Source organism: Sapajus apella, unplaced genomic scaffold (assembly GCF_009761245.1).
Source record: "Sapajus apella isolate SASKATOON/1434 unplaced genomic scaffold, GSC_monkey_1.0 scaffold73, whole genome shotgun sequence".
Classification (NCBI taxonomy): domain Eukaryota; kingdom Metazoa; phylum Chordata; class Mammalia; order Primates; family Cebidae; genus Sapajus; species Sapajus apella.
Genome location: NW_022437013.1, coordinates 8,117,231 through 8,135,418, shown reverse-complemented (window position 1 = coordinate 8,135,418; position 18,188 = coordinate 8,117,231). Strand labels below are relative to the sequence as shown.

Below are 18,188 nucleotides of genomic sequence, written 5' to 3'. Positions count from 1 at the left end.
TGCAAAACATGCAGGAGGAGAGTAAGAACATCTTGAGGTTACTACCATTCACAAAAATGGAGGCTCAACATTGTAAGACGTACAATGAAACTCATTAGCAAATTTTCTCTTACATCTTATTTCTAAGCTGAGGCACCACTGCAACAAAATGGAACTCCATCAATAGTCCCCTCATCCAAGAATAATAAATAATGAAATGAACAAATATATACTGAGTACTTACTATGCATCAGACACTCTGCTAGGTGCTGAGGATTTAACAGCTTGAAAAAAAGATAAAAATGGCTCCTGCTTTTGTGGAAAAACACTGGAACAGAGGCAAGTAAAGAGGCAATGATAATATTGGGTTTCAAGTGCTACGTTAAGGGAAATATAGGATGCTATAGGAGGAGAAAAAATAGGTACTTGGCCCAGGCTTAGTGAGATATGGGAGGCTTCCCAGAGGAAGAGACACAGAATCAAAACCCTGCCTAATACATTGAAGTCTGACAAAGAAAGGGAGGTGGGAGAGGAGCATTCCATCCAAGCTTTAGGAGAGGTTTGTCATCTGGAGGTAAGAGTCTATGATACTTTCTGATTGCAAAATCAATACCTACTCTTCAATAGAGACAGAAGTATCAAGTTGATGCTGAAGGAGGCTTTTCAGCTGTCTCTCCCCTTCTGTTTCCAGCTCCTCCAGGACATGCTCATCACTCTTCACACAGCTGTTGACCCTGGAGTAAATACAAGAATATATACAGAAAACAGAAGAGACTGTGAGTCTCAAAATATATTCCTTATCCATATTATCTACCATTAGTGACCCCATTTATTCAAAGACACTTCTCCAATAATTCATTACCCTTTATCATTCAGTCCATGAACACTTACTACCTGTTTACACAGAAGGCACTATGCTAGGTACTGATGGAAGTCAGTGATGTTTACGACATAGTCCCTACCCTCAAGAAGCCCATGATGTATTTAGGGAAAAGAAACATATGTGTGTGTATGTGTTGTGTGCATGTGCCTGGGTGGGGGAGAGAAGAATAACACATTGAAGCAGTATCAAATTAGTAGAACTTCACAGAAGAGATAATCGGGAGATAAGGTGATAAAGGAAAACTTAAGAAAGGTGTTCTTAAGTTGACATTCAAAGGATTGAGTGCGATGAAGAAAAGGAGAACAGGGAAAGAGAGTACAAAGGGATAGTAGCATATACTGAAGGATAATGAGAATAAGGAATTTATCAAGCAGTTAAGTGACACAGTGCAAGTGACACAGATAAATGTGTTTATAATAAGCCATACAGATTCAAAGGGAAGAAACAAGAACTAGTTATGAAACTACTGAAGTGTAAGGTGATAAAGGTCTAGACTGAAATGGTAATAATGAAAATGGAAAGGAAAGGTTAGATGAAAGAGGCTTTTTGGAGGCAGAGGCAAGGAAGTCAAAGAAAGTCCCAACATTTCAGTCTGTGTAACTGAGAGAACAACGGTACCAATGAAGGAAAGACAAAGCTCCAGATGGAATAAATGGTTTGGGAAAGGGAAAGTCAGTATTGTTTTAGTCATGTTGAATCTAGCACCTTTTACAATGCAAATGCCAGCATGAAGTATCAGGAATACTTCAAAGACACTGACTCTGAGGGAACAGCATGAGTGGCGGGCTAAATGGAAAATAGGAGATGAGATAACTGTATAGATGAGAGTCAGAGGCTAAATGTATAAATCTTGAGTCAGCTGTGTTAACAAGATGTGGAGCTCTGAGGAGGAGATCTCCAAAGGGGTGAGTACAGAAAGAAATATGAAGACAGTTATAACATTTTTATAGCCTGGGCACCACTGCACAGACATTTAGGCCATGCCTTGCATTAGCTAACTAACACTAAGTAAGTAAAAATGCTTATTAGAGTGTAAAAAAATGACAGGGCCATTTAAGCATGTAACAACAGATTATTTAAAAAGTACAAAAAATGAGTTAACTCTAGGAAGAAAACAAATATCAAATACTTTCCTTATAAAACAGCCCTTTCCTAGTGAGGATATGATAAAGCCTAGAAAAACTAACAACCATAATTATAAGCAATATTCCCACGCTCTAGAAAGACTTGGCCCTATTTTGGAAAATTGCAAATTATCTTTAGGCCCAAGGTTTTAAAAAATTCCTTTTAAGTATCTCAATGTTTTATTACTTAGAATTCCAAAAGTTCTTACTAAGTTTAAAGTTTCTACACATCAACACAGATGAATCTCAAAAAGAAATGTTGAGTAAAAATTTTAAAAAGCAAGTCACAGAAAAAATTCATACGATATGTGTCCATTTGTATAAAGTTGAAAAATAGATAAAACTAGGAACATTTTGTTAAGGGATAAATACATATGTACTAGAAACTATTTCTGTTTTTAAGTACCTAATGTAGATGATGGGTTGATGGGTGCAGTAAACCACCATGGCACATGTATACCTGTGTAACAAACATGCACGTCTTGCACATGTACCCCAGAACTTAAAGTATAATAACAAATAAAAAGAAAAAGAAAAGAAAAGCAAGAGACTTAGTAACACACAGTCCGGATAGTGGTCACCTGATGGGGAAACGAAGGGAGGGAGGAGACACAGTAGACTTCTGAGGGACTGGCAATGTCCTATTTCTTAAGCTTGTAGTGGATGCGCACCTTTATTATTCCTTAAGCTGTATATATACATTATACATTATTTTGCATGGATATGGTAAAAAAAAGTTAAAGGTTAGTTTCAGGCAGGGAAAATCAGTAACGATTTTTAAAAAGATCCAAGGAACTGACAGTGCGGGAAAGCATATCAGTAAGTATTTTAAATGCACTACACTATTCCAGAGTGATGATTCTACTTGCAGAGTGAACCTAAAACTAATTTAAGCCGGTCAATAGTTGGGAGGCTGAGGCCATTTAGGCTCAAGCGGCCGGCCATTTACCTCAGAACCAGTACGGGGAACTGCGCCCAGCAATGCCTTTTTCCCCCCCAACCCACAAATCGAACCGCTTTGGTGTTGTCCTTCTACATTTAGAAACAAAGTACCGCTCCCCTACTTTAAGATTGGAGAGCGCTACGTGGTTTCGGGGCCCGAGCAAGTCGTCTTTAATACACATGTTGCAAATAAATATGCCCGTCCGAAGCCCCTTTCTCAGGTGGAGGTGGAGGTGGAGGTGGAGGTGGAGGTGGAGGTAGGGCAGGACGGGGAGGGGCTGGCCCCAGGTACCTCAATCTCCGGTGCTGGGAATCAGCCAGCCCCAAACCCTTTTACCTAATTGGGTCCGTGAGAAACTACGAAGCCGCAGCACCTGGCCAGCTGTCGGGGCCCGTCCCGGGAGGGCAATCCCACAGCAGCCGGCCTCGGTGGCAGCCCTTCCTGAACTTCGCTCTGCAGGCCTGTTCAGCACATCTCCCTCCTCCCGTTTCCTTTGTCTTCCTGCCTCCACGAAACCGCATCCCGAGAACATGCAATACCCAAACCAGAAAGCAATAGAAGCCATTTTCAAAAGAAAAGGTAGAACAGAGCTCCCCTTGCCGCCTGCTCCTCAGACAAGCCCTTACCTCTTCATGTTTCCACAGGCCACTATCTGTAACTTCGGTAAACAGGCCGCGGACCTCAACTCCCAGAACTCCGCGCGGCAGACTCTAAGGGGATTGTGACGAAGCATGGGGCTCTGGGAATTGTAGTAGCACAGAGCTACAGCAACAGAAAGAGAAAGTAGGTCTCGAGTGACAGGTATGCTGAACATTGTCCAAATATTTATCTTGAATTTCTCATCTAGGTTCAAGAGAAGACGCAAAATATCCAGCTCATAAAGCTGAGTCACCTTTGACTTCTTGATTCTCTCATCCATTACCACTAATTCCTGGATTTTCTGTATTTCCCTTAAACTTCTCATCAACACTGCTTTTCTTTCAAGGATTTATCCAGCCTATCTACCATTTACAGTCGAGCCTCTGCTTCATTCTTCACGTTGTAGCCAGAGTCATCAGACATGAGTCTGACTATATATCACCTGTACTAATGGTTCTCCTCTATCTATAACAGATACTTGGGAGTTTTTTCCACTCAAAATCAGAAGTCTGTGTGTATTCAGACCCACAAATGTTTTATTGATAATTATGGTGAATCAAGAAAGAGGTATAGTATAGTGGTTAAAAGCATGGGCTCTTACTTCCCAGAAATGGAAATGCAAATGTCTTTAAGTGTATAAAAAGATGTCCAATTTCACAAATTTTAAAGTACACTGACTACCAGTACTCCTTAAAACTAGCAAGGTCATCAAAAATAAGAGAATCTGTATAGCCAAAAGGAATCAAAGGAGTCATGATGACTCTAAAGTAATGCAGTATCTTGGATGGGATCCTGGAACAGAAAAAAAGACATGAGGTAAAAACTAAGGAAATGTGAACAAACTATGCTCTTTAGTTAATAACAGGTTCATTAGCTGTGACAAATGTATCAGAGTTATGCAAGGGAAACTGAGTTGCAGATATGTGGAACTTTGTACTATGCAACCTTTCTGTAACTAAAATTGTTTAAAAATTAAAGTTTATTTTTAAAAGTACACTACAGTATCATTTTTCACCTAACAGATTAAGAAAGACCCAAAAGTTTGATAACACACTAGTTTTATTGAGATTGTAGGGAAATAGGTGCTCTCAATACACTTGTGGTAGGAATATAAATTGGCACAACATCTATGGGGGGCAAATGAGGATACTACTAAAATCATACTTGTATATTCCCTTTAAAGCAGCAATTCAACAGTTATGAATAGAATCCTCAGTACTATATATCCTCTAACCTATCATTCCTTGCAATATTCTTTATAATAATGGAAATGAAAATATCCATGAACATACTATGAAAATGCATCATTCCATGAAAAACTATATAGCAGTTACAAAAATGACAAAGTTCTCTACAGACTGCTACTGAACAATCTCCAAAATACAGTTAGTGTAATAGCAAGGTACAGCATGATGTGTATACTATGCTTTCATTTGCATAAAAAAGGGAGCTCTATTCACTTAAAAACTTACATATATGTGTTTGCTTGTATATGCACAAAATATCTTTGAGAGAACTTACAGACAAATGATCAGGGAATACTTCCAGGTAGGGGAACTGGATGGCTGAGGGACAAGTGCAGAAAAAAATCTTCACTGTATCTTCTTGTGCCCTTTGAATTTTGAACCCATGACTATATTACCTAGTCAATACTTTTTTAATTGAAAAAAAGAAGAAAAGATTGTAGGTAATGGGGGCAAGGGGCACACTACTTAGATTTGAATCTCACCTCTCAGTTGACAGTATTACACAACAGGGTTTTAGAGGCAATCTGGACTTGAATTTTTGCTCTGATAACTTACTAGACTGTGTGGGTTTCAGTAAGTTTCTTTAACTGGCGTAGGCCAGTTTTCTCATCTGTAAAATGGGGATACCTCTAAAGAGTGGGCCAGGCACGGTGGCTCACGCCTATAATCCCAGCACTTTGGGAGGCCAAGGCGGGTGGATCATGAGGCCAAGAGATCAAGACCATCCTGGTCAACATGGGGAAACCCCGTCTCTACTAAAAATACAAAAATTAGCTGGGCATGGTGGCGTGTGCCTGTAGTCCCAGCTACTCAGGAGGCTGAGGCAGGAGAATTGCTTGAACCCAGGAGGCAGAGGTTGCAGTGAGCCAAGATTCCGCCATCGCACTCCAGCCTGGGTAACAAGGGCAAAACTCTCTCAAAAACAAACAAACAAACAAACAAAAAAACTAAAAATAGAGTGACTGTCAAGCACATACAAAGGTATGGTTTTAAAGTTATTCCATGATTGGGTGGTAATCTATAAGTAAATATTCCAATGTTAATCAGTAGATTTAGACTTTTTCAAACTGCTTTGTATTGCCATGCTCAAGTTAGAGCGAAGGACCAAAAACCAGCTACTGAAAAACATTGTAGAATTTCCTGTCCTGAGAACTTCTATCAGATTGAAAATATCATGGTGAGTTATCTAAGACCTGTCATATGCAAATAACTGTGCTCTTGAAGCATACAGGTGAATGACTGTAGGCATAACATGTACCACTTTGTAGCTCTGGCACAGAACCTGAACTGAATATATTATAAGTAAAAACAAAATGGGGGTCACATCATCACCTGCATCAGGTAAATCCTATACAGTGGTAGACCTGAATTTTGTGGCTCAACCAACCTGTCCAAACTGACACATTGACAAGGAAATGAAAAAAATTACACCAAGGTTGCTAGTGTGCTTATCCCCTGGGACGGTGGCAAAGGGTGGAACAAATATTATACAAACTATTACACCAAACTTGTGTACAACTTCTATTAAAACATATAGCCTATTGATATTGAAATGATACACATACATTACAAACCCACTAGGTGGGATGAGTGGAGAATGAATAGATAAAATACATACTCACATAGCTGTGGAGTTGCAACTGGAAAGCAAGATCATAAGAAGTACTCTACATATCTGTGTATAACTGTAACCAGTGTAAGTGATAGGTACAAAAAGACAAACATTCAGAAAATTACACTAAAAAGGAAACAAGGCCATTTCCAACTCTGCCAAACTTGTTAACTGTGTAATAATAGCCATTCTGTTTTCCACAACATCCTTCTCCCCAGCTTAAAAGGATATCAGACAGTGTATACAAAGCCTTGGAGATCTCTAGATGTTATATTACATGGGCACAGAGATCTTACCATAAGGTAATTTCACAATGTTACCCCAAGAAGAATTTATGACAAACTGAAAAATATGCCTCATTTGTCTTTCTGACAATTTAACAAGGTTAGTTTAATCCAGAAGCTCCTCCTTAACAGAGACACATTTTCTGGGTTTGCCTTTTTTAGGTACTTTGTTTGTGGCATGCTTCTGAAGACTACATTATGAAGCAGTAACCTTTCCAGTATATGGAAGAAGTGTTAAAACCAAAAATCTTCTCTTGAATCTACTTACCATCTAACATTAAGAGTAAACAACTGTGCACGTCTTTCAAATTTCCCAAATGAAATAGCATAAATGCTGTTATAGAAAATAAATATACTATCTTTTCAAAAGATAAAAAATGGGTATGTACTGGGAGAGTGTCAACACTTTACATTTAAGACTTCTTCCGCTAATATGTTAGCTGGTTAACAATGGTCACAAGGGGCTGAAGATTCCAGTGGCTAACATAAATGGTGCTTTAACATTACTATCAAAAATAGGTTATTTCTGCATTTCTGACCTTTTAATTAAGAGTTGTTCTTGAACACATGGACACAGGGAGGGGAACACTACACACTGGGTTCAGTCGGGGGGAAATAGGGGAGGGACGGTGGGGGGTGGGGAGCTGGGGAGAGATAGCAAGGGGAGAGATGCCAGATGTAGGTGATGGGGAGGAAGGCAGCAAATCACACTGCCACGTGTGTACCTATGCAACAATCTTGCATGTTCTTCACATGTACCCCAAAACCTAAAAAATAAATAAATGGGGAAAAAAATCATAAAAAAAAAACAAGAGTTGTTCAACGTGGCTGGGCATGGTGGCTCCTGTCTGTGATCCTGGCACTTTGGGAGGCCAAGGTGTGTCGTTCCTTTTAGCTCAGGAGTTCAAGACCAACCTGGGCAACAGGGCAAAACCCTGTCTCTACAAAAAACTCAAAAATTAGCCAGATGTGGTGGTGTCCACTTGTAGTCCCAGCTACTTGGGAAGCTGAGGTGGGAGAATTGCTTCAGCCCAGAAGGCAGGGGTTGCAGTGAGCTGAGATCACCCCACTGCACTCTAGCTTAGGTGACAGAGCAAGACCTTGTCTCAAAAAAAAACAAACAAAAAATATTTGTTCAACAATGTCATTTCTGTACACATTAGAAACAGAGTCAGAAAGAATCTTAGAGATGATTTAGTCCAATGTGCAATTCCAGACAGTACACTGTGATCACCCTGTAAGTCTTAATAGCATTACTAGATTGATCTAGAAGCCACTTGCCATCCTCTGGCATCTTCTATGTACTGGGAAAAACACTAGAACTCCCACAGAAGATAATGTAACAGTAAGATAGTATAAGCAATACTGTAGTCTCCTTTTTCTTTATTTTACTTAGGAAGTATAGAGTAAGCACTCTACTCATAGTGAAAAGATATACAGGCATCTCAATACTTCAGAGAAATGAAAACCAGTTACTTCTCACAAGACAGTTTGGCAAACCCTAATATGATCTACCTTTTTCATTCATGGAAAAAGATAACGCCCAAGATGAAATTATTTGTCCAGTTAATTAGGTAGGAACAAGACTAGAGTCAGTGTTTCCGCTGATACACTATATTCTCATTACTGAATGTAGAACTTATATATAGGCTACTTTATAAAAGTTGAATCTCCAGAAGCAGTGGGGAAAATGTCTTTATTATTACTATTATCTAGGGTATAAGAGTGATAATACTGAACTAAAAAATTAGAGATCACTAAAGATTATACTTAAAAGTTGTGTTTATCTACAGAAATCATCCACAAGATTATATGAGCTCTGGATTATTTTCACAATCTATAATTCTAAGTGGTTACAAAAACTTACTGGATAAGAAGCTTCTGCTTGGAAAAGTTTGGGTAGAAAAAAAAGAGTCCATGTAAATTTTGGCATTAGTCTGCTCATAAGACTAATCATGGCTAATATTCATTTCAAAAATATTTCTTTGTGTAATGTGTATCCGTCAGGATGGTCACATGCAGTCAGTACAGCAGAAAATTTAGCTCAATAAATTATAGGTAACTGAGCTCTATTCACTTAAAAACTTTTAATAATTAATTTCAGTATTACATGTTTACTATTTTAGAACATTACCTTTATTTATGACTTAGGTGAAACATGAAATACAGGAGACCAGACTGTTTCAAACCTAATAACGAGGCTTAGTCTTAAAAAAAAGAAAAAGAAAAGCAAACAAATACACAGAAACCAACAACTATAAATCATATGCTAAAACCAAATAAAATATCAATATATCCATACATTAAAAATAACTGAATTTCCTAAAACTTACCTTTCCTTAACCTTTTAACAATAACTTACTCTTAACTTTTCCTCCCTGTGCTGAATCTCTATAACACACTCTCTGTAATTCATACTGTACTTCTTTATATTATCTATATTGTTTCTATACAGACAAGCATTAATTATATCTCAAACTATACAGTAGGTTCCTTTGAGAAGGGACTTTACAGTATCTAGCACTATACAGGTTGGCATGTACTTTTGGCAAACATCACCCTACGATTTAATTGGAGTGAGAAGGATGATGTGTGCTGATGCCAGAATGTAGAACCTAGGAGACTAAGACATAAATTATACATACAGGGTCAACATCTAATAGGTTGCTGTCTGGACAAAGACGCTAGTATAATTTTCATTTTCTAATACTAAAAACAAAACTAAGGTATAATAATCAACAGTATAATATTTAAATGAAAAGGCATGTACAATTCATTAAGATCAAGATGAAATATTAAAAAGACATGCTGAAGATATGGTTATTCAATAAAAAGCAGTGTTGACATTGTATGCATGGGCCTTATGACGATAATCCTCAAAAACCCGTGTTACCTCTTCTACCTTCCTTCGCAGGATGCCTATAGGAGGAAAAGTCACACAATCATTAATCTAAAGACAAAATATCCCATGAACATAACTTACGTATTCCTTTCAACATACGATTAATAAAACTTTACATACCAATTTCAATAGCTTTAAGTCTTAGAAAGCACATAAGAAAAAAACTCTCATCTATCTGTTTGGAAACTGTGAGAACAATTGACAAGACTGTTTTTTTATGCTCTCCCAAGCTTTCAAGCAAATAACTGTCTAGTTGACATTTATGTTTTGTTAGAGTGAGGTGTTAACTGATTTTTTACTCATTACACCCTCAAAGTGACATATAGGGTAGTTATTAAATTGAGAGTACAAGTTTTGGTGGGTCTTAGCTACCTATAAGCAAATGAGTGCACTGAGTATATTTACATTTCTGTTACTTTCTAATAATGATTTATTTAACTTGGTGGTTCTTAAATTTTCTCAGGGCCAGAGTACCACAAAATACCATTAATTTTACTATGTGAAACAGTAACTTTCTGTTAGTAAAACTAAACTGTTGAAGTAAGCATGATACTCTGAGTTTTTCTATCAACATGGACAAATATCCTTGATCATTTGTCTTAGTGTCCATTAACGTTTACTAGTGAATAAGCCATAACTGGTGCCCAAGAAGAAAAAAAATTTACAAGAGAAATACTAAAAATTTTAAACAATATACAGTCGACTCTTGGACAACAGAGTTTTGAACTGCACAGGTCCACTATACATGAAATTTCTTCTACTTCTGCCACTCTTGAGACAAGATCACCCTTTCCTCTTCCTCCTCAGCCTGTTAAACATGAAGAAAAAGAGGATGAACACCTTTATGATGATCTAATTCCACCTAACAAATGGTAAATGTTTTTTTCTCTTCCTTATGATTTTCTTAATAATATTTTCTTTTCTCTAACTTACTTCATTATAAGAATGTAGTATATATATAATATACAAAATATGTGTTAATAGACTATGTTAGTGGTAAGACTTCCATCGACAGTGGGCTATTAGTGATTAAGTTTTGGGGAGTCAAAAGTTATATTTGTTTTTTTTTATTCTGTGGGGATTAGCACCCCTAAACCCTCCATTGTTCAAAGTCCAGCTGTAATATACATTAATTTTCTTCAGCCATTTAGAAAAACACTAATGTTATCCAGTTTTAAGTATAATATGTCATTCGGTCTTATAAAGACATTCTGCAAGATCACGCTTTAAGGATAGTGCTGACTGTCTATAAAAGGCCAGAAAAACAGTATATGTTGAGCCTGGCAAAATATATCTCCTTTTTGTTGTAATAACTAACTGTGGGGTACAATTTTTCCCCTAAATAACAGTTTTTAATATGACAGAAGCACAAATGAGCACTACAACAAACCATTAAGTTGAGATCAGAGGTGTCAACATAGGAACATTCTAGTAATTTGCTGATTGATACATATTAAATGCAAAAGGGTACATTTATAACAATTTTAAAAATCAATAAACTGTCAAGAAATACAAGTCAGCATTATTAAGAGAGTCTTACTATAAACATTTTATCATGTCTTCCAATTGAATTTCCAGAACTACTTCTGTATTAACATACTTTAAATTTTTTAGGACTTTCATTCTTTAAGGGCAAAAACTGCACAAAGGTACTTAATGTCCAGAATTTTGGTCCCACGACAAGCATCAGTAACTGACTGGGTCCTGCCGGCATATTAAATATGCTATACACATTTGACATTAAAAAATAATTGTACTGAACAATATGAAAATAAGAAAACTATTTCACTCAAAATAGTATCAAAAAGAATTATAAAACTTAGGAATAAACTTAACAAATGATGTATAAGACCTGTACACTGACAACAAAAAACATTGCTAAGAAAAACAAATGAATATCTAAATAACTGAAAATATATTCCATGTTCATGGATTAAAAGACACACTATTGTTAAGATGGCAATTCTCCACAAACTGATGTACAGATTCAATGTAATCGCTATGAAAATTCTAGCAGGCTCTTTTTATAGAAATAGACAAGCTTACTTTAAATGTATATAGAGAGGCAAAGGATCCAGAAAAAACAATCTTGAAATATAAGAACAAACTGTAGGACTTAACACTATCCAATTTTAAAACTTAATCAAGTAATCAAGACAGCATGATATTGGCATATAATAGCCATAGAGATCAATGAAACAGAAGTAAAGTCCAGAAATAAAGTTTTATAAGGTACCAAGGCAATTCAATGGTAAAATCATAATCTTTTTCAACAAATGGTTCTGGGACAACTGGATATCTACATCCAAATGAAATCAAACCCCCACCTCTAACTATATACAAAAATCAACTCAAGATGGATTGTCAACCTAAATATAAGTGCTAAAACTATATTTTAAAAAACAACAAGAGGCTGGACACAATGGCTCATGCGTGTAATCCCAGCACTTTGGGAGGCTGAAGCAAGAGAATCACCTGACCTCAGGAGTTTGAGACCAGCCTGGCCAACATTGTGAAATCCTGTATCTACTAAAAATACAAAAATTAGTGGGGTGTAGTGGCAGGCACCTATAATCCCAGCTGCTCAGGAGACTGAGGCAGGAGAATCACTTGAACCTGGGAGGTAGAGGTTGCAGTGAGCTGAGATTGTGCCACTGCACTCCAGCCTGGGCGACAAGAGTGAAACTCCGTATCAAAAAACAAAAACAAAAACAAAAAACAAAAAGCAAACAATGTCCATCAACTGATGAAGGTATAAACAAAATACGGTATGACTGTACAATGAAATGATACACAGCAATAAAAAGGAATAAAGTACTGATACATGCTACAACATAGATGAAGCTTGAAAATATGCTAAATGAAAGAAACCAGACACAAAAGGCGACATATAATATGATTCAATCTATACAAACTCTCCAGAAAGGACAAATCTATAAAGACAGAAAGTAGATTAGTGATTGCATGGGGTTTGGGACAGAAATGAGGAATAACTGCAAATGGCCAAGAGAAAATTTTGGTGGTAACAAAAGTGTTCTAATACTGGATTGTTTGATGTCTGTACAACTTTATAGGCCTAACTAAATGGCTATTGGCTAAGGTGGTATGTTTGTGTATTTAAAAAGTTTTTTAAAGAATTACTTATTATTTTCAAAGATTTTGGTGAAACTGCTTCCAGGCAGTCTCATTCTGTTTTGGAGACAGATGTTTTCTTCAACTAAGCCTTTTGCAAACACTTTAGGTGAAGATTCAAAAAAGATTATGAAAAGAGATTTAGTCATTAAACCCAAACACCGACTTCTAGAAACTATAACTAATGCTTAAAAAAATTTTAAGTTACACATATAAAGATTATTAGGTAAGATTAAATTCACTGTCAAAGACCACAATGTACTTTCATAAACAATGCTATATAGTGTATCACTCATTTGTCCTAGAAAAAAATTGAGGCAGTGAGAGAAAAACAACCACAATAAGATACCATCTCATGCCAGTTAGAATGGCGATCATTAAAAAGTCAGGAAACAACAGCTGTTGGAGAGGATGTGGAGAAACAGGAAGACTTTTACACTATTGGTAGGAGTGTAAATTAGTTCAACTTTTGTGAAAGACAGCGTGGCGATTCCTCAAGGATCTAGAACTAGAAATACCATTTGACCTAGCAATCGCATTAGTGGGTATATACCCAAAGGATTATAAATCATTCTACTATAAAGACACATATACACATATGTTTATTGCGGCACTATTTACAATAGCAAAGACTTGGAACCAACCCAAATGCCCATCAATGATAAACTGGATAAAGGAAATGTGGCACATATACACCATGGAATACTATGCAGCCATAAAAAAAGAGGAGCTCATGTGCTTTCCAGGGACAAGGATGAAGCTGAAAACCATCATTCTCAGGAAACTAACCAGGAACAGAAAACCAAACACCGCATGTTCTCACTCATAAGTGGGAGTTGAACAATGAGAACACATGGACGCAGGGAGGGAAACATCACACACTGGGGCCTGTTGGAGGGTGGGGGACTAGGGGAGGAATAGCAATAGGAGAAATACCTAATGTAGTTGACGGGGTCATGGGTGCAGCAAACCACCATGGCATATTTATACCTATGCAACAAACCTGCACATTCTGCACGTGTAACTAGAACTTAAAGTATAAAATAATAATAATAATGATCCTGACAGTAAAATGGTTAATGATATAAATGGGCAACTTATAAAATGACATATAAATTTTTTATAAACATTTTCAAAATACTCAGCCTCACTAGTAACCAGAGGAATGCAAATTAAACCAGGAAAATATTTTCACCTATAAATTTTGACAAGGAATGATCACGATGCACGATGATGGTGGTGGTGGTGGTAGTGATTTCAGAAATGGTACCGGAAAGAGTGCAGAAAAATAGGTCCATCCTAATGAATTTCTGGTGAAAATATAAATTAGTACAACCTACCTGGAAGGATATATCAAAAGCTTTTAAAACAGACATTACTACTAATTGAGCATTTTAACTTCCAAGAATTTTATTTATATACAGTAATCATGGATGTACACCTTAAAATTTACCTACAGCTAGGTTTTTACTGCAGCATGATTTAAAAGAGCAAAAAGTTTGAAATATTAACTAATATCTAACAATGGGCTATTAACTAAACAAACTATGGTATATCCATATAATGAAATATTTAGCAGCCATTAAAATGTAGAATGATTAATAACATGGAAAGATGTTCATGTACACATGTCTGTCAGCTTTGTATCCATTTCTCCATCAAAAGCTAAATACAGTATGCTGTATAAATATCAGGCAACAAATAAATTGAAACCACATATTGGACCTCAATCTCATGCCAGGTATTGCTAAATTCTGAAGATACAAAAATAATTGGGATATTATCTCTATCAAGAAGCTCAAATTCCAGTAAACAGACATGTAAATAAATAACTGCAATATTATATGATAAATGCTAACACTATGTTATGTAGAACACAGCATGGATACAAAAAAGGGGATAAACAACTATTATAATGATGAGCCAAGGAAGTCAAGGAAGGCTTCATAAACCATCTTGACAAGGGAGCAGCTACCAGGCAGATGATGATGGAGTAGAGTACTCCAGGCAAATGAAACTGAACATTAGAAAACACAGAAGAGGAAAGAATATCAGGCATTTAGAAAACCATAAATACTTCTTCGAGATATGAGGCTGGAGAACCAGAGAGGGGTTAGATTATACAAAGTACTTTGTATATTATGCAAAGAATCGTATTCATCATTGGGCAATGGGAACTAGTGAAGGGTTTTAATCAAGAGATGACTAGAATAGAGTGTGATTTTATCAAGATCACCTTGAAATTATTGTGAAAGTGAATCATAATGTGGTAAGACTAGCGGCAGGAGACAAATAAGGTCGCCAGTTAGAGAGTAAGCACATTTATTTACCACGGATCCATTCCAAAACATTTGTAAAATAGCAGTAAAGAATTTTTTAAAAAAGAAAAAGACAAAAGCATAAAATCTTAAGGACAAAAACAAGAAAGGAGACAACAATAAAACTATAAAAATTGCAACTGAATTTGTACGAGAGAATCCTAGAAAGAATATGGAATTAGTAGAACTAGGTAATTCAAAGTGGTGTTGAAAGTGAAGCTACAAACAGAATTGTGAAAGCATAAGAAACAGAACTCTCTTCTCATCTGGGCAATTCTCCCTACCCAAGTGGTGGAGATAATTTTCCTTTGGAGAAGGTGAACCAAATGAGCTCTGGATCAGGAATACCAGGCAGAGCAGAGGGTAAGTATTCTGTACCAAAATAGGAATTAAGTCAAAGTTATATGAGGCATAAAGTGAAAGCCTATAAGCTGAGCACTGAGCCTGCAGTCTCTTCTCTAACAGTTCTCAGAAAACTGGCTTAACACTAGGCTTATCTCTAGCCAAGAGCTGGAAGTTTCTTCTCCAGAGGATTTGTCGAGCTAAAGAGAAAAATCCTGAAGACCACAGTTAGAAGTCCCCCAATGAAAAGGTCTAGCCAAATTATCCTATAGTAAGTTAACAAACCCCACCTATAAAACTTTTCAGCGTATCATTCTTGAATATAAATGGACAATCAAGAATCACCAGATATTTGAGGAAAGCTTCTAACATAAGACTGAAACAAAACAGAAATATAAAGAAAGCTAAGAGAAATAATACAGAAAGAATATAATATACATTTTTAAAATCATTAATATCCTCAAAGAGATAATACTGAATTTGTGAAATAAGAACAGGATGCTACTTAAAAAGTACATACATATAATCATAAAACAACACAACAGGTTCTTGCAAAATTAAACTTATAGCAGATATCAAAGATCAGTAGAAAAGCAAATAAACAGTTGAGTACATACCCCAGAAAATTTAACAAAAATATAATGAGAAAATAGGAGAAAAAATAAGTGTAGATCAGTCCAGGACATCAAACATTAGAATAAGAGTATGACCAGAAAGAATGAGCAAAAACGTAATTCAAGGAAACAGATCCAAACTGAAAGAAATTAATTCCTTGAGACACCAATAATGGGCTCAGTGGATGAAACAGATCCACACCAAAACACATCATCTGATATTTCGGTATTTTGAGGACAATCCTAAAACCTTCCATTGAAAAAGTAAAACACACAAATGAAAAGTTCACATGAGGTTCAGGAATCAAAATGGCCCTCAAAGTTAGAAAACAACAAAACAACTTCTTCAAAAGGTCCAGGGAAAATTATTTCCAAGCTAAAATTCAATACCCAATATTATTGATTAGATGTGAGGATAGAATAAATACCTTTTCAGACAGGCAAGGTCTCAAAAATTTCCTCCCTATGCACTGTTTCTGGAAACTGCTAGAATATGTGCTATATCAGAAACAAGGGAACAAACCAAGAAACAGAAGTATAAGTAAGAGCCATGAAACTGGAGAACCAGTAAAGAGTAGAGGGAATACAAGAATGCTATAGATAGGAGACCCTAGCCAAGCAGCAGACCAAGAAAGCAACGATTACAGACTGCAGTATAGAGATTAGAGGACTCTGGTAGAGATGAATCCAAAAAGATGCAACTGATAAATTTAAAGTAAAAGCAGGGACTTAGGGAATAAATTACTGAAAGTATATAGAAAACTAGGCAAATAAAGATTCAAAGGAAAATAAAACTTGTAAAAGGAAGGAGACATAATATGCTACATGGCCAGGCTGCAAATAACATTTATGCAATCATAATTCAAATATTAAATATTGATCTATGTGAAATTTATAACATATACATAATAGGATGAGGAAAATATGTGTGCACACACATACCACACATACACATACATGTGTATATATACATGATATAAAAGAGTTAAATCCTCCTTTCCACCCATTTTGGAAAGTCAGTAGAGAAGCCCCAATATGAAAAAACTAAAAAGTAACAGTACATGATGTTTAAAAATATAAAAATAAGTAGTTGAAAAATTCAGCTAAAATAAGTGAAAGTGATTATCCCTGGGAAGTAAGAAAATAAGGTATAGACAAGGAGCTGATGTTTTCAATAACCCGAAAAAAATTACTATATGTTTCAAGGTAGGGGACAAAGACAGCCTGAAGTAGGAATGTGGTGGTGGGAAACTAGTGAATAGAAAGTATTCAAGAGCTATTTAAAAAGTATAGTCATCATCACTTACTGAAGAAGTAGAAATAGCCTGCTTTAGGTTCCTGAGTAAGTAACAGTAGTCTTTTACTGAGAAAAAGAAAAGGAGTTACAGATCTGAAAGACCTAGGAGAGTATGAAAATAATGAGTTTAGTTTTAGACAAGTTTAATTTGAGCCTTTGGGATATCTATGTGCAGATGTTTGTTAACATGGAGCTTTTTAATGGATAGTAAAAGGACCATTAGTGAAATTGACAGTTGGAGATGCCAACTAGGTTTTTTAAATTGCTGATGATCAGAAATGCCTTAAAAGAGAATGCAGTAGTCCTTCCTTAGGCATGGTTTCACTTTATGGGGTTTCAGTTACCAGTGGTCAACTGTGGTCAGAAAATGTTAAATAAAAAATTCTAGAAATAAACCATGTATAAGTTTTAAATTGCACACTATTCTGAGTAGTGTGATGAAATCTTACACAGCTCAGCTCTGCCCCGCCCAGAATGTGAATCATCCCTTTGTCTAACACATCCATGCTGTATATGCTACGCTCCAACCCATAAGTCGCTTATTAAAAACAAGGAGAGTTCACAAATCAATAATCTAAATTCTTACCTTAAGAAAATAGAAAAAGAGCAAAATTAACCCAAAGCAAGCAGAATGAAGAAAATAATAAAGAGTTGTTATCAATGAAATTGCAAACAGAAACACCACAGAAAAACATCGAGACAAAAAGCTGACTCTGAAAAAAAAAAATCAATAAAATTAACAAACCTCTAGCAAGACAGAAAAAAAATAAAAATAGAGAAAACACAAATCACCAAATCCAGGAAACAGGGTATACCACTACAGATCCTACTGCCATTAAAAGGATAAAAAGGAAATCCTATGAACAAATTAA

The 18,188-nt window shown here is 36.1% G+C and overlaps 2 protein-coding genes across 5 annotated transcripts in view; both read right to left on the bottom strand.

The window, feature by feature from the left end:
- The window catches only part of RBM41 (RNA binding motif protein 41), a 49,745-nt gene extending 44,673 nt beyond the window's left edge, over positions 1-5,072 (bottom strand). For all 3 annotated transcript variants that reach the window (XM_032250906.1, XM_032250907.1, XM_032250908.1), the window contains exons 1-2: positions 3,556-5,072; positions 597-713 (exon numbers count right to left, since the gene is read on the bottom strand). In XM_032250906.1, the coding sequence (XP_032106797.1) occupies positions 597-713; positions 3,556-3,893 (455 nt within the window). In that variant the 5' untranslated portion in view covers positions 3,894-5,072. The remainder of the gene's footprint in view (positions 1-596; positions 714-3,555) is intronic.
- Positions 5,073-8,779: 3,707 nt separating this feature from the next.
- The window catches only part of NUP62CL (nucleoporin 62 C-terminal like), a 67,339-nt gene continuing 57,930 nt past the window's right edge, over positions 8,780-18,188 (bottom strand). For both annotated transcript variants that reach the window (XM_032250909.1, XM_032250910.1), the window contains exon 9: positions 8,780-9,630. In XM_032250909.1, the coding sequence (XP_032106800.1) occupies positions 9,536-9,630 (95 nt within the window). In that variant the 3' untranslated portion in view covers positions 8,780-9,535. The remainder of the gene's footprint in view (positions 9,631-18,188) is intronic.